Raw genomic sequence first — 22,291 nt, forward strand, 5'->3', positions numbered from 1 at the left:
TATAAGTGTACCAGTGGTCTTCAAGGGGTGGCACAAGGTAGTCTGGCAAGTCTAACACTTACCAGACTATAACAACTGAAAATACATGAAAGTCTCCCTTCTCCAACAGTCACTCCAATGATTTTTACCAACTCATGAATATAGGACACTTCGTTAGTCATCCAGACCAGTCAGTCAGTCAGTTTGGAGTTATTTTCTCTCTTGTCTGTAATTAGTTTGAAAAATTGGAGTTCCTGATTTGCTGTGGTGAAGATCAGGACTGACATTCCTTCTTGCCCTTAGTGAGTTAAAGCCAAAACCCTTTGTTGGCTCACTGAGTAACATGGTTCCCTTCTCCTTTGGAGAAGATCTTGTTCCTGTTTTCTCTCCTACCCCCTGACCTAGAAAACCACTTACTCTCAGAATTCAGGTAATGCTTTTTGTTAATAGTTTTATCACTAAGTTTGTGCATTTAATAACCTGAAACTATAATTTAGCTCTGAGTTCTGATTAAAGAGTGAAAATGGAAAAAGAGAAGGAAGTCCATTTCACCCCAGTCCAAATGACTATCATCAAGAATACAAAAAAGTAATAAATGCTGGTGAGAGTGCAGGGACAAAGGAGCCCTTACATACTGTTGGTGGGAATATTAATTGGTATAGCCACTATGGAAATCAGTATGGAAATTCCTCAAAAAACTAAAAATAGGCATGGTGGGACATGTCTGTAATCCCAGCAACTTGTGTTACTGAGGCAGGAGGATTGCAAGTTCAAGGCCAGCCTCAGCAGTTTAGCAAGGCCCTAAACCACTTAGTGAGACCCTATCTCAAAATAAAAAATTAAGGGCTGGGGATGTGGCTCAAGCGGTAGCGCGCTCGCCTCGCATGCATGCGGCCCGGGTTCGATCCTCAGCACCACATACAAACAAAAATGTTGTGTCCGCCGAGAACTAAAAAATAAATATTAAAAAAAATTCTCTCTCTCCCCTCTCACTCTCTCTTTAAAAAAATTAATTAATTAATTAATTAAAAAAATAAAAAATTAAAAGGGCTGGAGATGTAGCTTGCTAGCAAAGTGCCCCTGGGTTTGATCCCCAATATGAGGGGACGGAGGACAGGGGAATACTAAAAATAGAACTACCATATGATCCAACTATACCACTCCTCAGTATTCAGCCAAAAGAGTTAAAATCAGCATACTTCAGAGATATGTGCACGCCCGTGTTTATGGTGGCACAATTCACAATAGCCAAGTTATGGAATCAACCAGGTATCTGGCAACAGATGAATGGATTAAAAAATGTGGTATGTTTACATAATGGAGAACTATTGAGTCATAAAGAAGTATAAAATCATGTCATCTGCTTTGAGTGTGTACTCCAACTCAGAGACAATCTTCAAAAACTGGGAGAATATTTGTTTGGTTTTGGCTCTAAGCATTTAAGGAAATCTCTGTCGGGTTACTGACTGACTGCTGAGATAACAAAGAGACTTCAGTGACCACACACCATGTATAAATAACTCAAGTGAGTCAGTAATATAAATATAAGGTCTAAAACTATAAAACTCTTAGGAAAAAGCAGGGTTAAATCTTTCTGACTTTAGGTGTGGCAGTGGATTCTTAGATATGACACCCAAGGCACTAATGAAAAAAGATCTATTGGACTTCATTGAAATTAATAACTATTTTAGGGATGGGAGTGTAGCTCAGGGATTAGAGTGATGCCTTGCATGCACAAGGCCCTGCAAAAATAATAATAATGTTTGTGCATCATAGGACATTATCAGTAAAGTAGGAAGACAACTCACAGAGTTGGAGAAAGGATTTTTGCAAATTATGTATTTAATAAGGGTCTACTATCCAGAATATAAAGAACTGTTCTAACTTAACAAAACAGCAGTTTTTAAAGGAGCGAAGACTTGAATAGACATTTTATCAAAAGATAGACAAATTACTAACAAGCATATGAAAAAAATGTTCGCTATGGAAATGTGCTTCAAAGCCATAATGAGCTATCCATGATGCCATATGCCTCTAATCCCAGTGGCTCAGTAGGCTGAGATAGGAGGATCATGAGTTCAAAGCAAGCCTTATCAATTTAGCAAGACCCTGTCTCAAAATAAAATATAAGAAAAACAAAAACTGGGCATGTGGCTGAGGTCCCCTGAGTTCAATCCCCAGTACCCCCCCCCAAAAAAAAAAAAACCATAATGAGATCTGACTTCACACCCACTGGGATGACTATATCAAACAAAATAAACAAGTATTGGTGAGAATGTGCAGAAATCGGGATCCTCATACATTCCTGATTGAAAAGAAAAGTAGTGCAGCTGTTATAAAAAGCAGTTTGACCGTTTCTCAAAAAGTTAATGAAGGGCCAGGCAAGGTGGCCCAGAATTATAATTCCAGCAGCTGGGGGACTGAGGCAGGAGGATTTCGAGTTCAAAGCCAGCCTCAGCAAAAGTGAGGTGCTAAGCAACTCAGTGAGACCCTGTCTCTCAATAAAATACAAAATAGGGCTGGGGATGTGGCTCAGTGGTTGAGTGCCCCTGAGTTCAATCCCCAGTACTCATAAAAACGGCAACCTTCTGAATTAACTCTAACATCACACCCTCCCTATAAAGCCCTTCAGAGATTCCCATGAACAGAATGAGCCCATATGTCTTGCTGCAGTTCTCTTACTTGGCTCCTTCCTACTTTTCCTCCTACTTTATGAGCTCCTATAATGAATTTTTCATTCATAGAAAGCACTGAACTATCTCTTGAGGTCACTGCATATTTCCCTGTCTCTATCACCTTCCTTACTCTTAATTTACTTTTATCCTCAGGTCTCCATTTAACCTTTCTGTGCAGAGGATTTTCTTTGTTTTTGGTTCTTTGGTACTAAGGATTGAACCCAGGGGTCACTTAACCACTGAGCCACATCCCCAGCCCTTTTTATTTTTTATTTGAGACAGGGTCTCACTAAGTTGCTCAGCGCCTTGCTAAATTGCTGAGACTCTCTGAATTTGCAGTCCTCCTACTCATACTCCCATGCTGCTGGGATTACAGGCTTGTGCCACCATGCCCAGATTTGCAAAGTGTATTCTGACTATCACATTCCTATCTCATTCCCTCCTGGCCATGTGATTCCATAACTTTTCTAGGAAGGGTCATTTTTTTATCTCGTAGGACACAGACACTGAAGATTATTTACCTGGCCTATCTTGCACATAGCAAACAATTAAATATCAGAACATGAATGCAGTATTCTTTGTAGTGTCATTTCTAATGTCAAGAGTAATGTTGTGAGGAAAAAGACTTTAAGTTAACAACAGTAAAGCTGGAGGTGTGCTCAGTGGGAAAGCACTTGCCTAGCATGCATGAGGCCCTGGGTTCAGTCCCCAGCACTACAACAAATAAACAAGCTTATAACGCTATAGAGTGATTAAATGAGGATAGATACAAAATGGATACCTTCTATCATTATTTATGAAGACTATGAAGGACAATTAATTTTATTATTATATCAAAGTGATGAGAAAAAATTGAATGAATGCAGTTATATATCAGATTATTATGAAGAATGTGTTTCTAAGTTTAGGGGTGTGATTAAATGATAGCACATCTGCCTGGCATGTATGAGACCTTGGGTTCAATCCCCAACACCACCAAAAAAAGTGTTTCTTTTAGCTGGTATCAACTGATATTGATATTTTAATATATCTTTAGTCATTTTAGGATAAAATGATCAGGGTTTTAATAGAGATTAACTGTTTTCGCCTGTGTAAAATGTGCATATACATTCAGATAATTGATTCAAAAATACTTTATGAATAAAAATTCTATGGGCTATTGTGATCAAAAGCATAGTGGAGGGGCTGGGGTTGTAGCTCAGTGGTAGAGCACTCCCCTAGCACATGCGGGGCACTGGGTTCAATCCTCAGCATCACATAAAAATAAAATAAAGATATTGTGTCCAACTACAACTAAAACAAAATATTTTTTAAAAAAGCATAGGGGAGTGCTTGCTTCAGTAGCATGTATACTAAAATTGGAACAATACAGAGAAGATTAACATGCCCCCTGCACAATGATGATGCAAATTTGTAAAGCATTCCATATTTTTGTGGATTAGGGACGTAGGCATTAGAGACCCTGCACCTATGCTAGTAGAAAATGTAGGCCCAACTGTCCATCATGTCAGCTTAGGAAATGAATTCCTCAATAAGATTCCTAAAGTACAAAAAAGTAAAATCAACCATCAGTGAATGGGATGGCATCAAACTGAAAAGCTTCTTCACAGAAAAAGAAGCAATCAAGAACTTGAAGAGAGAGCCTACAGAATGGGAGAAAATCTTTGCCACCTCAGATAAAGCATTAATCTCCAGGATTTATAAAGAACTCAAAGGGCTGTGGCTGTATCTCAGTAGTAGAGCGCTTGCCTAGCACAGGTGAAGCACTGGGTTCCATCCTCAGCACCACATAAAAAATAAATAAATAAAGTTATAAAAAAATATATATTAAAAAAAAACTCAAAAAACACCAAAAAAACTAATAACCCAATCAACAAATGGGCAAAAGAACTAAGCATTTCATAGAAGAATATGAATGGTCAACAAATATATGAAAAAATGTTCAACATCTCTAGCAATTAGAGAAATGCAAATTAAAACTACACTGAGATTTCATCTCACTCCAGTCAGAAAGGCAATTGTCAAGAATACAAGTAACAATAAATGTTGGTGAGATTGTGAGGAAGAAAGCACACTCTTTCATTGCTTGTAGGACTGCAATTTGTTATACCCACTATGGAAAGTCCTCAGAAAACTTGGAACCATCATTTGACCAAGTTATTCCACTCCTCAGTATATATGCAAAGAACTTAAGATCAGCATACTATAGTGATGCAGCCACATCAATGTTTGTAGCAGCTTAGTTCACAGTAGCTAAGCTGTAGAATCAAACTAGTTGCCCTTTGACAAATGAATGGATAGACAATGTAGTATATATACACAATGGAATATTATTCGGCTATAAAGAAGAATGAAATTATGGCATTTGCTGGTAAATGAATGGAACTGGAGACTATTATGCTAAGTGAAATAAGCCAATCCCAAAAAACCAAAGGCCAAATATTCTCTCTGATATGTGGATGCTAACACACAAGAAGGGTGAGGCAGGGAAGAATAGAAGTTCATTGGATTAGACAAAGGGGAATGAATAGAAGAAGGGGGGATTGGAATAGGAAAGATTAGAATGAATCAGACATAACTTTCATATGTTCATGTATGAATACACACTAATGTAACTAAAAGTCATGTACAAATGTACAAACACAAGAATGGCAAGTTGAGCCAGGTGCAGTGGTACACACCTATAATCTCAGCTGCTCAGGAGGCTGAGGCAAGAGGATGATGAGTTCAAAGCCAGCCTCGGCAAAAGCAAGGCACTAAGCAACTCAGTGAGACCCTGTCTCTAAATAGAATACAAAATAGGGCTATGGATGTGGCTCAGTGGTTAGGTGCCCCTGAGTTCAAACCCCAGTACCCTCCCAAAGAGAATGGGAAATTGGGGCTGCAGTTGTAGCTCAGTGGTAGAGTGCTTGCCAAGTGTGTGTAAGGCACCACATAAAGATAAATAAAATAAAAGTATTATGTCCATCTATGTCAAAACACACTACTGACATGTGTATCCAAAAAGAACAAAATTTTAAAAAGCATAAGGGAATTAGTTTACATAAACTGGATTTGAGAAGGTAATCACAGGGATGGGATAGATGTAAGACATAATTAGGCTTCAATCATAGGACAGTACTTTGACTGCCAAACCAAGGAATTTATATTTTATTAGATAGTGAGAGGCTGTTGGCTGCCCTGAAGTTAAGTTCTTTAAGGCTCATCTGGAGACTTTTGGTGGCAAAGAAGCAACCTCAGAATCAGAGAAGTGCAGCTTATCAAGAAAAAACCTGATAATGAGACCTAGGAGTAGAGTAGAGCACAGTGAAGTGGGAGGAGACAAGGTTGTATCTGTGCCTGCAGACGTTGAAAAAGTAACTTAGGTCATCAGTTTTCTTGCCTCAGTGTTCTTGGGATCTCATTTTCGAGTTGCATCTTCTGTTGCAAAGGTATTTTCTCAGATCCCTCAGGAGTACTAACAATGGGCTCTCTCCCTAGGGTTATGATAATTCGGAGAGCAGTGTTCGGAAAGCTTGCGTCTTCTGCCTGGTAGCTGTTCATGCGGTAATTGGTGATGAACTGAAACCACATCTCAGTCAGCTCACTGGCAGTAAAGTAAGTGGTGCTGCATGGATTTAAAGTGGTAGTGGTAGTGGATTCTTTAAAATTCAGTTCTGGGAGATGGGGATTTAGCTCAGTTGGCATAGTACTTGCCTCGCACACACAAGGCCCTGGGTTCAATCCCTAGCACCACCACACACACACACACACACACAAAAAAAAACAAAAAAACAAAAAAAACAGTTCTATGCGTGTGAAAGGGGAAATATGTTACTCAGCTTTTAATAAATCTGACTTTGAGTACCACGTTGCCCATAGCTGTTTCTGTTCCTAACATCTGTCACTCAGGTAAGGTCAGCAGTTTGGTATGGTTGTTGACAGACTGCTGTAAAAGAAAAAGCCAATGTAGTCTGGTTATTCATAACCACTAACCAACCCCTTTTCTATTCCCTTACTCAAAATCTTTCTCCCTAAGAACTATTTAAGAATAAATAGATTATTGTAGTTATATATCATGAATTACTTCGTATCTTCCAAAATGTGGCACACTTTGAATGTTTCTCTAAATTGCCCATAAGAACTGTAATAATCAAATATTTGATCTTCTCTCTTTATTTTTATGAACCCCATTAATGTGCAACTCTGATTTGGTATCTTAAAAATTAAAATGTATGATTAGTCCTTAAGATTTAAAATAATAAATAAGGCTTGCTTTCCTCATTTTATTGGTACTACCAGAACTTTGGAATAAATTCTAGGGGTTGAGAATAAACCATGATTGTTTATTTTTGTTTTTGTCATTTTTGCAGTACTCAAGATTGAACCCCAGGGTGCTCTACCACTGACCTACATTCCAGTTCCCACTTTTTTTCTTTTTAAGACAGGGTTTCTTACTAAATTGCCAAGACTGTCACCAAACTTGTGATTCTCTTGCCTTAGCCTCCTGAGTCACTGGTATTATAGGCTTGTTCCACTGCATAAGCCCTGATAGCTGAATTATGAGTTTTGATTCAGCTAACAAGATACATTCACCTTCATTTACAGTTTTCCAAAATCATAATGATTATCATTGCCATGGTCATATTTTTTTTAATGCCAAGGCAGAATGAAAATACATATAAAGGAGCGAAGCATAGTGGCATGTGTAACCGCACCTACTCAGGACACCGAGGCAAGAGGATCATCACAAGTTCAAGGCCAGCTTTGGCAATTTAGTGAAACCCTATCTCAAAACAAAAAATATAAAGGTCTGGGGATGTAGCTTCATTGTAAAGCACCCTGAAGTTCAATCCCTGGTACACATACACACATACTTTAAACAATTAAAATTTAGAACTTGATCAGAACCAGTAATGATATTGCATATGAAGTAAATAGATAGGTGGAAAACATTTTTAAATAACTTTAGATGAAAAAAGTATAACACAGAATTGTATATGTGTTGATTACAAATTTCACATAAACCTGATCTCACATAGGTAAAAACTACAAAATGACATTGAGACATCAAAACATTCTTATTAGGATGTCAGTGGCATAGTGGCCTGAGATCTTGGGTCCTGGAGCCAAATGCCTAGGTTTCTGTCCTGGCTCACTTCTTACCCACCCCTAAGACCTTAGGTACTTACTTATCCATTCTGTATCTTGATTGCCTCATCTATAAAATGTGAAAATAAAGAGGTAATGTAAAGCAGCTAGCACATGATGTAGCTTGTGCCCAGTTGTTTTTGTTTTAATGGTGACTTCTTATAAGTTAAACGTTTTTTGTGTTATCACTACAACATTTTTATCAGCAATAGATTAAGCATTATGATTACACCCATCCTAAAATCTGACCTTCAAAGCTCACATGTAGGTATATAATAATTTTAATGAGCATCATATCATAATTTTAGTTGCTTGCTCAAATGACATACTTTGACTTGCATCCACAGATGAAGCTACTGAATCTTTACATCAAACGTGCACAAACAGGTTCTGGAGGAGCTGATCCCACTACTGATGTTTCTGGACAAAGTTAGTGAAGTTCATCAAAGTAACCAGGAATCTCTAAGAAAGGACAGACTACCCTCATCAATGAAAGGAAATTCTCAAATACACCTTATGAAACATAACCATTGTTTCCCAGTTTTAGTTTTTTGTTTTGTTTTGTTTTATATTTTCTGTTACAGAGGGCTATCCTCAATCTGCATGTAACTTTTATGATAGTTATTCCAAATTCAAGAAGAAACAGTATTAACATCAATTGATCAATACAAAGTAATTTTTAAGTCTAATTCATCATTTCACATGTTTGTACTTCTTTGTCTTCCCATTAACCTTTGCCAGTGTTACGATTGTATAAATTTTTTTAAATGCTGGTTAAACAGGAATGCTTAAAGCTTTAAAAGTTCAACAGTCTAAAACATTTTATTCAATTGCAGAATAATATTTTTATTGCTTCTTTGAGTTTTGTTCTGTATCATGTCGTATGCTAGAAATATTGAAAATGATGTGAAACAAAGCAAGACTAATTTGAACTTCAGCCAGACTCTGTTGGTGTGGTGGTGATACACGTCATTAGTTGCAACTTCTTTGGGGTGGTCTATAGTTTAAAACTAAGACCTCAAAGAGAAATGTTACAGAATCAGCCAGTTCTGTAAAACTGATATGTTTGTTGGTTATTAATCTTGCCATCTTTATTTAAAACCACATCCCTCTATGATCCCTTAAGAAAGCTCCACCAAATCATCTGCCTGGTTTTTTTCTTGATATTATTAAAATAGAAGGTTTTATTGCAGGGTTTTTTGGTTATCTTTGTTGTGAATGATGCTTTTTTGTATTTATTAATATCAAATTCACTTATGAATAAACTTGATAATGGAAACAGACAAAAAAAATCAAGTGCGTGTGTGTCTTTGACTGTATTCTGTTTCTCATTTAATAAACAAACTAATTATTGAGACATGTGAGTTGACCAGCACCTAAACGGTGGAACCTGGTTTCCTTTGACCATGCAGTTATATTACTTGAAAACATGATCCTGATGAGAGAGAAGATGGTGCCAAGGCTATCTTGTATAATAGGCGCAAATTCTCTACCTCTTCAGGGCCAATACCTTTAACTGAGCTGCTGCCTGTAATGTCTTTTGGAAGACTTTTAAAGGGTGATTTTCTGTTATTTTTTAACAACAACAAAAAAAAATTAATCACCTTTTTCTAAACCTGTTCTTTTCGTGTGCAGCCAACTTTCTAAGATTAACAGTTTGGGTGAAAGGCCAAATTAGATCTTATGGAACCAGGATACTAATGATTTTTCATCTTGACTTTTTTTTTTTTTTAATCCTAACCATAAAGTGAATTTGACTGGAAAAGCAAATGGCTACTAGGGAAGCAATTTGCTGTTGTTACAGTTATCTGTACTTTGTTTAAATGAAAAAAGTGTAGAAATATATGTAAAGAAATTAAGACAAGAGAACTAAATGGATGATTTGTCATAGGCTTTTCCCTTCCTTTGTTTCTGTTTTAGCAACAACAAAATAATTTCTCTATCTCCTCTCCCCCTTACCTGTAACAATTTTGTTTTCTACTGTTAATTACATTGTGTATTTATAGTTCTATGCTTACTGTTGTGCATATACTGGCAATAAAACTGTACATAACATACTTGAAAAAGTTAATAATGTATAACAGCTGTTTTTCTGTCTTACTGTGTAATAAGTCACAAAGATTGTGGAGTTTTTCTGATTTTAGAAGGTCTTGTATTAATGATGTTCTCAAGAATTTTGTAAGTGCATCTGAGGAGAAAAGTAGCAACCATGATCCAATGTACATAGCTATTTACACATGTGTATATATATTATGGCTTACTTTAAGAAGAAAAGGCATTTTAAATATTGAACTCTTCTCAGTAGTGTTTTATGTACCATGACCTTTGGCATATTTTAATATTATTTTGAATCAGAGTATTGATTTAATTTTGACCTCTGCTTTAGGGTATTGCTTTTTACTGTTGACAACTAAGTAGAATAACTTAAGCTAAATAATAACACAACTGAAAAATTAGATCAAGTACCTGGCATCTAACAGCAGGCACTCAAGAAATTAATGAACTACATAATGGAAAAGTATGGTTTAATGTGACTAAATGAAAGTAAATGTATATAAACTTGAAAACTATAATTTCAGGACTGGGGATGTGGCTCAGTTATAGAGCACTTGCACAAAGCCTTGGGTCTGATCCCCAGTACTGCTAAATAAATAAATAATGAATAAAATTCTATAATTCCAGTTGATAAGACTATAAGAAAGTTATTGATTATTCAAATCACTACATGCAATATACCTTTACTTGTTCATTCCAGAAACATGTGTAGATGTCAGCTATTAAAGAATGGTGATAAAAAGCACCTGTTTAAATTCTTTCTTCTCCTGCTTTCTCCTCCAAACTAATTATCAGCATCATTTATTTACTGCACTGCTGAGAAATAAATAAAAGAATATTATAGGCTGTCATGTGGTGTGTGCCTGTAGTCCCAGCTATTACATGGGAAGCTGAGGCAGGAGGATTGCTTGAGCCTAATATTTGGAGGCCAGCCTGGGCAATATAGTGAGAACTCTTCTCAAAAATTAAAATGTATACACACACACACACATATATATATATACATACATGCATATATATTTATTTCAGAATATGAAACCTGTTTATTCTGGGCTTCAATTTGGAGTTAATCTGTGGTGCCCCTTTGTATTTTATTTTTACAAATTTAAGATCAAAATGACTACAACATCAAATTAGGTCATATAATAAAACACTAGAATCTTACCAGTCCAGATCTACTTGTAAATCAAGTGTGTCTTATAATTTATTAGTTTAGAATAACATTATCAATCAATAGAAATGCAAATTAGCATATAATTCCAATAATACATGAGGTTTTTTCCTTACATTGTTTTACCTTTCTATATTACTTCAGATCATTTTATTGTAGTTAGTCCAGTTTTGCAACTATATAAAAGATCCTGGGTTAGGGATGTGGCTCAAGTGGTAGCGCGCTTGCCTGGCATGTGTGAGGCACTGGGTTCATTCTCAGCACCACATAAAAAGAATAAAATAAAGATGATGTGTCCACCTAAATCCACCTAAAACTAAAAAAAAAAATCCATAATACACCTGATAAAAATTTATTTCCCTTATTGGAGAATATTGGAAAATAATGAAAAGCTTAAGAAAAAATTACCTCTAAAATCACCACTTGATAATATTTATTGTCATTTTGTGAATAAGGAATTTTATTTTGATACTGAAAACTATAAGGAAACATTAAATTTTGTTTCTTTTATGAGTGTATTTGATACTTTTGAATATATCAATCTTCATTTGTTCTAATGGCAGCAAAGTTTTCCATTGTATGTATGGAGCAACCTTGGATGGATGATAGTCACTGAATATTCTTATAGCAAATAGCTATATCTTTGACAAATCTCCCATTATTTCATACAAGGCAGTTTTTTAGAAGTCTTTAATATGAAATTGCTAAATACAGAAAACCATTGTTTGAAGATGTACTAGTTGCTTAAATTGCTGCTTCTAAGCTATTCTTATTATAGTAATCTAAAATAGAACAGGAAAATAAAGCAAGATTTATTTATATCAGATTTTCAGTATTTCAAATTTCCTGCATTCATCCATACAATGTCCACACCTTCAAGGATATAAAATAATACAGTGTGATCCATGCTATGATAGAAAAAGAGCACTGTGATGGGAGGGGAGAAAAGGTACACATAAAGTCATCATTGAAGGGGCTGGGGATGTGGCTCAAGCGGTAGCGCGCTCGCCTGGCATGCGTGCGGCCCGGGTTCGATCCTCAGCACCACATACCAACAAAGATGTTGTGTCCGCCGAGAACTAAAAAATAAATATTAAAAATTCTCTCTCTCTCTCTCTCTCTCTCTCTCTCTCTCTCTCTCTCTCCTCACTCTCTCTTTAAAAAAAAAAAAAAGTCATCATTGAAGACTTCCTAGAAAAAGTGGTTAGCATGAAGACATTGAGGGGTACAGTGGGGAGAGCCAAGGGAAACAAGTAGCAAGGCAGTGACGTATGAAGTAGCCAGAAGCATTAGGACTTGTCAGTGGAATTCTTTGAACCATTGTTTTCATAAGTGCAATAAGGCAAGTTGGGCCATACGGAGTGTCACAAGCCCATGATCCTAGCGACTCAGGAGGCTGGAAGTGACTGCAAATTCAAGGCCAGCTTCAGTGACTTAGCACGACCCTATCTCAAAATAAAAACCAATCTGTGTAATGACGACCACTTGGGGAGACACCAAGTACTATGCTCAGTTTGAAAAAGCAAATTCAACAGTTTAATAAACTTCCAATAAAAACCACTGGAAGAAATGCTATACCCAAGTTTTCTTGGATACACATGTTAACTTTTTTGTTGCAGATTTTTCTTTGTTTGAGACAGGGTCTTGCCATGTTGCCCAGGCTGGCCTTCAAACCCTTGGCTTAAGCAATCCTGCCTCAACAAACCCATATCACTATACCCAGCTATTTTTGAGAGAAAGGGGAGTGAGGGGGTGGGTTGAGACGGGGTTTCACTGTGTTGACCAGACTAGTCTTGAACGGGTGGACTTAAGTGAGCTTCCCACTTCAACCTCCGAAGTATCTAGCTGGGACTACATGCCACACAAGCCCATCTTTTTTTTTTTTTTGTACTGGGGATTAAACTCAGGGGCCCTTTTCACCACTGTGCCACATCCCCAGCCATTTTTGTTTTTTAGTTTGCAACAGAGTCTCACTAAGTTGTTTAGGGCCTTGCTTCGTTGCTGAGGCTGGCCTTGAACTTGTGATCCTCCTGCCTCAGCCTCCTGAGCCCTGGAATTACAGGCATGCACCACCATGCCTGGCTACAAACACTTCAGTTTTACGTAGTCTGAACATTGTCAGGCACAGAGGCACATACTTATAGTCAATGATTTGTGAGGCTGAGACAGGAGGATCACAAGTGCCAGACAGGGCAATTTAGGGAGACCCTGTCTCAAAACAATAAAAAGGGAGGGAATGTAATGTGCCCCTGGGTTCAATACCTAGTACTAACCCCACACCCATCCACCCCCAAAAAAATCACATACGTAATCTTAAAACTTCAAAATTCAAGTTTTTTAATTCTTTTTTGTAGTTATAGATGAACAGAATGCCTTTATTTTATTTGTAGTTGTAGATGGACAGAATACCTTTATTTTATTTATTTATTTATTTATTTATTTATTTATTTATTTATTTATTTATTTATTTTTAAAGAGAGAGAATTTTAATTTTTTTTTAAGTTATTGGCGGACACAACATCTTTGTTGGTATGTGGTGCTGAGGATCGAACCCTGGCCGCACACATGCCAGGCGAGTGCGCTACCGCTTGAGCCACATCCCCAGCCCTTATTTATTTTTACGTGGTGCTAAGGATTGAACCCAGTGCCTCACACATGCTAGGCAAGCACTCTGCCACTGAGCTATAGCCCCAGCCCCAGAAGTGAAGTATTTTAGGCTACATTTTTTTTAAACGTATTGGCCTCAGCTAACTTGGTTCTGATTTCCTTTATTCACTTATTAAATATTTGAGTACCCACTATGCTTCTGACAGCCCTAAAATCTGCATGCTGTAAATATGTAGTTGTGAATCTGATAATGGGGGAAATACATTAATGTGTCTTCAGTAGTATTGGTGCTGGAGGGAGTGAGCTGGTACTCAGGAGAGTTCGAGGGATGCTGCTTCTTGTCAGCCATCCTGACCAGTCCTTGTATTCACTCAATGTTAATGTCAGACATACAACAGTATTTCTTTTTCCTTAAGAAAGTGTAAATCAGAGTCTGGGGTGGTAGCTCAGTAGGTAGAGCACTTGCCCAGAATGTGTGAGACACTGGGTTCAATCCTCAGCATCACATAAAAATAAAGGTACTGTGTCCATCTGCAACTAAAAATATTTTTTTTTAAAGTGTAAATCAGTTCTTTACCAGAAGCCTGTACAAAAGATTGTTTAAAGGGCTGGAGTTGTGGCTCAGTGGTAGAGCACTTGCCTCACATGTATGCGGCACTGGTTTCGATACTCAGCACTATAAAAATATATAAATAAAGATATTGTGTCCATCTACAACTAAAAAAAAATTTTTTAAAAAAGGTTGCTTGAAAATCAGTTTTGCTAGTTATTGTTTAAAGCCAAATTGAAAACATTAATTATTACCAAAGTTTAGGTCAGAGTGGAGACTTAGATTCAGAGTTAGATTACTTCAGTGAAGCAAGAAGCATGATATTTTCTTCTCATGAATCAACTGGCGGTGGACTTTGCTCACAGAAGGACATTTGGCAATATCTGGAGATGTTTGATTGTCACAACTTTAATGTGGGGTACTACTAGCATTTTAGTGCATACAGGCCAAAGATATACAGGACAGCTACCTACAACAAAGAATCATCTGCCTCAAATGTCTGTAATGCCCAGGTTGAGCAACCCTGCCCTAAAGCAGAGGAATTGCCACAGACAGATCCTCTGTGGTAATACAACCTGGGTTAAAAGCAGTGAATCAATTTTCATGCTGCTGTTAAATAGAATGAACAATCCAGAGCTCCCTTCTCACTGTGTGGTTTTTAGGATAAATTTTCTCATTTTTGAACACATGAACTTACATGCCAAGCGTTCAAAACACATCATTGTTTCCCAACTCAACCCAAACTCACTACTCATTGTCTCCCACAGCTTATTCAATTTTGAAGTTTCACTTCAATACTAGCTTAGTCTCTTCAATTTTGCTCTCATGGAAAGAAATGGTGATTTTTATTTCAGAAAACTGACATGCAGGTCCCAGAGGCCAGAGAGTTTCCTTACAGTGAGGTTTACCCTAGGTCAGCTGAAGTAAGTGACCAGGGGAGACCCACCCAGAAGAATGTCCTCAGGGTTGGTTGACCAGTACTGTGCCTTTGACAGTATTTGAATGCTGTTTGATTGATTTTATGAGGTACCAAGAGTAGCCAAAGTCATAACGACAGAAGAGAGACCAGTGGTTGTCAAGGGTTCCAGGGGCTGGGAAGAAAGTGGAAGAGTCAGTGAGGAGAGAGTTCCTGCTTGGGATGGTGGAAAGTATCCTGGAGATGAATGGGGATGACAGCTGCCCAACAGTGTGAGCTGTATACTTTATCAAGATGGTGAATGTGGTTACAATGATTTTGTTTAAATAATTGTTAAGTGACTTGGTCATTAAAATTGAGTTCAGGGGATGAAGATGTAGTTCCATGGTAGAGGACATACCTAGCATGAGGCCCTGGGTTTGATCCCTAACACAGCACAAAAAATAAAAATAAAATCAGCTATGATTAGAACCCTGCTCACCACCTGATGACTGTGAATGATTGATTATATGTAAATATATTGATAATACATGCAATATCTATATAGACGACAGAACAGAGAAGCAACCCTAAAAGAGGCTGGGTTGAGAGAGTCCTTACCCACAGGAATTGCAACATTCCGATGTTTGCTTCCTCTCGCACTTCCTCTTGGTTCACTTTGTCGTCTGATGTCAGTCTCACTGATTCTGTTCTCTCTTGGAGTTTTTCCATATTTGGTACATAGAATCTAACCCCTACCTCCTTTAAGGTTCACACCGTAAATGGATCCATTACCTGTACCTCTTGTCATCATACTTACCCATTGGTTACATCAATGACTTGGCATCCGGCCCATGAATTTCCTTACCTCCCCAACAGAGGTAAAGTAGCAGAGTGGCAAAGAGAATGGATTAGGCAGTGAAACTGTCAACTACAAGTGCCAAATCAAAACTATAATCAGATTTAATGTTAAGAATAAAATCATACTTGGGGCTGGGGATGTGGCTCAAGCGGTAGCGCGCTCGCCTGGCATGCGTGCGGCCCGGGTTCGATCCTCAGCACCACATACAAAGATGTTGTGTCCGCCGAGAACTAAAAAATAAATATTAAAAAATTCTCTCTCTCTCTCTCTCTCTCTCTCCTCTCTCTCTCTCTCTCTCTCTCTCCTCTCTCACTCTCTTTAAAAAAAAATCATACGAAGTTTATTCGTGGACCAAAATTTAAAAATCAATATAATACCCAAATATTTGGAGATCAAAAACAAAATACTCTAAACATATGGAGCAAAGAAGACATCTCAAGGAAAAAAAAAAACACTTTAAATATATATGATATATTTTGTGTGTGTGGTTTTGGGGATTGAACCCAGGACTTCATGGATGCAAGGCAAGCACCCTATCACTGAACTATATCCCTAGCCCAAGTCAGCTCCTTTTTGATGAGACAGAAAAAGGGCTAAATGTTCTTCATAGCCTACATTATCATTGAACAGCAAACACATAAGGCTTCCTGGCTAGAGTTCTAAACTTATTTCATCTAAGTATTGCAAGGAAGATATGCTTTATCTCCTTTTAGAGTTGAAGAAATTGAAGTAAAGAGGGTCTTAGATCACACACTAATAATTAACAGACCTGGAAATCTGAATCCAGGTAATCTAGCTACACTGTCTAACTATTGTCTAAAAGAGTAGCAGGGCATGGTGGTACATACCTGTGATCCCAGTTACACGGGAGTTTGGGCAGGAGATTTCAAATTCAAAGCCAGCTTTGACAATTTAGGCGAGAACCTGTCTCAAAACATAAAAAGGGTTGGGAATGTAGCTCAATGATAGAGAACTCCTGGGTTCAATCTCCAGTACCACATACATGAACACAAAAATAAAGACCACCCGGGCCAGGTGCAATGGTGCAGTCTATAATCCCAGTTACTCCAGAGAAAGGCCATCCTAGACAGCATAACAAGACACTTGTCTCAAAAAAAAAAATGTACCTGACCCTTATTTGTGGTTATGTAATCTACCTAACATTCATAGTCTTTTTGGCACAGTCACAGTTCTCAAAATCTGGTTGCAGGGCATTCTCCCCATCTACATATAGAACCAGGAAGATCACATTCTCGTGTTATTTATTTATGTTTGTTTGTGGTGCTGAGATTGAACCCAGATCCTTGCATATGCTTAGCTCTACCACTGAACTACACCTCCAGCCCAATATTCTCTTTTTAAAGGCAGGATATTCTTAGCTAAGCCCACCCAATGGTTTCTGTATCCATCAACTGCAGATTGAGAAAATTTGTTAACTACTCTAGGAACAAGTTTGTATTTTGAAGCATTTCAAAAACCTTCCTATCTATCCAATTGTGATATATCATTTATAAAAATGACCACAATTTCCCAACCCCTGCCTCACTTCTCCTAGCAGAAAAAAACCTTTAAAATGCTTATTTTTATCTTGATTAAGCCTTTCAAAACCCATCAAAGCAAAGCATCTTTGCTCCTGATCAGCATTTATAGCCTCACTGTTTTTGCAATGTGATGTGCCATCTTCTCCCATCAAAATGTAGACAGTTTCTCCATCTCTTAGATCTGGCCTGGTCTTATGACTTACTTTGACCGAGATAATCCGGCAGAACTGATAGTTTTCCAGTTCTGGAATGAGACTTCACACTCCGCCTCTCTCATGAATTTCTGCAACTGTCAAAAGAATAAGCCTGAACTAGTCAGAGACCATATGACTCAGTACCATTCACTTGCAGAACTATGAATGAAACAAATGGTTGGGGTTTTGAGTCACTAAATTCTGAGGTGATTGACTACCCAGCAAAAGCTAACTGACTCTCTTGCTCGTTGGATACTTTGTGCTGGCTTTTTAACAATCTCAGCTTGTCCCAAAAGTATACCACGTACCCCAAGGACCTCTTAACAAACAGAGGAACTGAAAGAATGGATATTTTTAAATGGTTGAACAAAAGACCATATAGAAAGCATCTTTGCTCTCTCTTATCTGCACCCACCATCTTCCAGCAATTTGCAAAAAGATGAACACAGAAGAGGAGAAGCACATGATATACGTACTTTAAGCCTTACAGGAAATACGGAGTTGTTCCTTTGGCCATGTACATGTGAATCAACAAGAAAGGTGATATTGTAGACACCAAGAGTTGTATTCAAAAAGGAATGCTCCACAAACGTTACCCAGTCTACAATGGACAAACCTCTGGTCTGTAAAGAAAACAAAGGCATCTTCGATACTTCTCAGAATTTAAAAACTATACCATTTATCATTAACTTTTTTGAAGAAAAAAAAATAATTAGGCAGAAATTCAAGCAGTGGCAGTGCTTTTGAATCCCAGAAGTCAATGTAAACATGTTTTTGAAAACCTGATGTTTTAACCAGGTATGGAGGTGCACACCTGTAATCCCAGCAACTCAAGAGGCTGAGGCAAGAAGATCAAAAGATTGAGGCTAGCCTCAGCAACTTAACAAAGCCCTAAGCAACTTAGTGAGACCCTGTCTTAAAATTTTAAAAAGGGCTGAGAATGTAGCTTAGTGGTAAAGTTCCCCTGAATTCAACTTCCAGTACCAAAACACACACACACACACACACACACACACACACACACACACACTGAATTTTCTCCATGAAGAGTTCTTCCTGTTCATGAGCAACATCTTGTAGTTCACTCCTTGTAACGAAGTACTGACTGGACAAAGGCTCTCTACAAAGAGCAGTTTTTCTTTTCACTGATCCTCAGGCTTACATATAATTGGGAGAAAATGGTAGTGATGGGATCTTGAGAATGGCTATAGCAGTCTTTCTGAAAGGTCTGTATCAGTTTCTTCCACAATTTTGCAAAACAGCAAGAACAGACTGTTCTTCAAATGCAGCTAATCTTCACCATTACTGGCAACATGAATTCTAGTAGTAAAGTTTTTGACTGTCCTGCCAGAGTCTGCTCCTCAATTTAGTTGCTCTTCCCAGTGAAATTTTCTGTGTGGGTGTATCTTAAAAGATGCCCTGGGGCTGGGGATGTGGCTCAAGCGGTAGCACGCTTGCCTGGCATGCGTGCCACCCAGGTTCAATTCTCAGCACCACATACAAACAAAGATGTTGTGTCCGCCGAAAACTAAAAATAAATATTAAAAAATTCTTTCTTCCTCCCTCCCTCCCTCCCTCCCTCCCTCCCTCCCTCTCTCTCTCTCTCTCTCTCTCTCTCTCTCTCTCTCTCTCTCTCTCTCTCTCTCTCTTTCTCTCTCTTTAAAAAAGAAAAAAAAAAAAAGGATGCCCTCTAAGCCGGGCACAGTGGCACACATCTGCAATCCCAGTGGCTGGAAGGCTGAGGCGGGAGGATGTCGAGTGCAAAACCAGCCTCAGCAAAATTGAGGTGATAAGCAAGTCAGTGAGACCCTGTCTCTAAATAAAATACTGGGGGCTGGGGATATGGTTCAGTGGCCGAGTGCCCCTGAGTTTAATCCCTGGTATCACACACACACACACACACACACACACACAAAAAAAAAAAAAAAAAAAAGCAAAAAGATGCCCCCTAGCTGCATGCGGTGGTGCATGTTTATAATCCCAGCAGCTCAGGAGGCTGAGGCAGGAGGATCATGAGTTCAAAGCCAGCCTCAGCAATTTATTGAGGCCCTGAGCAACTCAGTGAGACCCTGTTTCAAAATAAAACATAAAAAGGAGTGGGGATGTGGGTCAGTTGTTAAGCACCCCTGGGTTCAATCCCTGGTACCAAAAAAAAGATGCCCTCAACTTGTAAGTTCTTTGGGGTTGCAGTGTTTAAGTGCTATTTTCACTGTATTTTGTTATCTCTTTATAGGAATTCTTAATGTATTGGTGAAATGAAATGTTTGTTTGACAACTATGTTCCAAAGAATCTTATTTTTTCCTGTTCTCTTGATTTTGCCCTAAAGTGGTTTGAAGTGGTTTGTCCCTGAAGCATTTCTGTGTTGGAAGCATGGTCCTCAGGGTGGCCGTGTGGAGGTGGTGGAACTTTTAAGAGATGATGCCCAGGATGAGGTCATTAGAGGTATGTTCTTGCAAGATGTTCTTGTGGGACTCTGAATTAGATCTTGAGACAGCATGTTGTTATAAAAGTCATTGTCTAGTTTCCATTTTGGCTACGTGATCTCTTCCTCTTCCACATGCTCCAACCATCTTGGTACCCTCTACGACAAAGTCCAGACCAGGGCAGAGCTGATGCTGGTGCCTTGCCCTTGAACCTCCATAACTATTAACTATATATATTTCTTTTCTTTATAGAGTTAGCCTGCCACACGTACTTAGAATAAAAAAAATGGACTAATACTGTGATGTTTGCTATGAAGAAACTTAAAGTTTTATATATTCAAATGTATTAATTGCTTCCTTAAAATTTCTAGATTTGAAGTATTATTTTTTTAGTTGTAGATGGACAACTTTATTTATTTATCTACGTTTATGTGGTGCTGAGGATTGAGCCCAGCCTCACACATATTAGGCAAGTGCTCCACCACTGAGCCACAACCCTTGCCCATTTTTTTATAGTTTTTTAAATATTTTAAATATTTTTTTGTTTGAAGATGGACACAATACCTTTGTCACATTTTTTTATATTTTTTAAAATTTTTTTTTGTTGAAGATGGACAAAATACTTTTATTTTATTTGTTTTTATTTTTAAGTGGTTCCAGGGATTGAACCCAGTGCCTCATACATGCTAAGCTGTTGAGAGCCACAGCCGAGTCAGGATGGTGCATGGCATTTTGCCAGAAGGAGTGGTTGAGAGGTGACTCCAGCAAGCCATTAAGATGATGATAATTAAGTTAAGCTGTGTATAATTGCTGTGACTGGATGATGCTGGATTGAAACAGGCTGTGTATTCAGTTGTATATAGACCCCTGCTGTTCGGCAATAGGGCGGCTCCTGCTGCCTCGGGCACCTGCTACTTTTGAGTTCTCAAGGAATTCCCATTGAGTTCCCATTGAGTTCCCGTTGAGTTCCCGTGGAGCCTTGTTGAAAGGGGGAGAGTTCCCGGGGAATGCGCGTGGAGTGCCGGTGGAGTTCAGGCAATAAAGGAGTTCCTGTTTGAACCTACAAGTGCCTCATGGTGGCTCGGTTATTTTGTGTCCAGCCAGACTGCGGCACTAAGCAAGTGCTCTACCACTGAGCCACAACCCCAGCCCCTGATGTCATATTTTTTAAAAGCCTTCTTCCTTCTGAATTTCTAAAATTATTCTCCCATATTTTCTTCTAGCATTTTCTGATTTGATTTTTTTGTTTTAGATATTTTTTGGGCTGGGCACAACAGTTCATGCCTATAATTCTAGCTTCTCCAGAGGCTTAGGCAGGAGGATCACAGGTTCAAAGCCAGCCTCAGCAACTTAGCTAGGCCCTGAGCAACTTAGTAAGACCCTGTCTCAAAATAAAAAATAATAAAGGGCTGGGGATGTGGCTCAGTGATTAAGTACCTCTGAGTTCAATCCCTGGTACAAAAAAAAAAGAAATATTTGGGGGAAATGGGGGAATCTTTGAGCCACTGGACTATGAGGTTTCCAGATAGCTAAATGTTGATATCCAAACAATTTGTTGAATACCCTACTGATTTTGAGATTTTTTTAAAGAAGATAACACACACACACACACACACACACACACACACATATATATATATATATGTATATGTATATATATATATATGTATATATATATATATATGTATATATATATATATATATACACATTTTTTTTACTTATTTTTATTTTTATGTGCTGCTGAGGACCAAACCCGGTGCCTCACACATGTGAGGCAAGCGCTCTATCACCGAGGGACACAGCCCCAACCTAAGATACAGTTTTTATTGTATAACTTTATTGCAGTTTTCAATTGTATAATGAACTTCCATATTCATATTGATCTGTTCCCAGGATTTTTTCTTTGTCTCACTTTGCTGATGTATCCATTTATTCATCCATATATGCTTCTTTAAATATTTTGGTTTTATAATATTTTAATATCTTTTAAATTTTTTTCTTTTTTTAGCCATTTTTGCCCATTGGCTTTTTCATGGTAGTTTTAAAAGAAAATTTCCCAATTTTTAAAATTCTATTGGTATTTTTACTGGAATCACATTGACTGTAATGGTCAGTTTAAGGAGAACTGCCATTATTTAACATTCAATGTACTCTTCTTTTTAAGTTTCTATTAGTTGTAGATGGACACAATACCTTTATTTTATTTA

The 22,291-nt window shown here is 37.9% G+C and overlaps 1 protein-coding gene across 28 annotated transcripts in view; it reads left to right on the forward strand.

Moving 5' to 3' along the window:
- The window catches only part of CLASP2 (cytoplasmic linker associated protein 2), a 228,227-nt gene extending 219,151 nt beyond the window's left edge, over window positions 1–9,076 (forward strand). For all 28 annotated transcript variants that reach the window (XM_081283484.1, XM_081283485.1, XM_081283481.1 and 25 more), the window contains 2 exons: window positions 6,135–6,251; window positions 8,132–9,076. In XM_081283484.1, the coding sequence (XP_081139610.1) occupies window positions 6,135–6,251; window positions 8,132–8,218 (204 nt within the window). In that variant the 3' untranslated portion in view covers window positions 8,219–9,076. The remainder of the gene's footprint in view (window positions 1–6,134; window positions 6,252–8,131) is intronic.
- The last annotated feature ends 13,215 nt before the right edge of the window (window positions 9,077–22,291 follow it).

This window comes from Spermophilus citellus, assembly GCF_964194105.1.
Source record: "Spermophilus citellus genome assembly, chromosome: 3".
Classification (NCBI taxonomy): domain Eukaryota; kingdom Metazoa; phylum Chordata; class Mammalia; order Rodentia; family Sciuridae; genus Spermophilus; species Spermophilus citellus.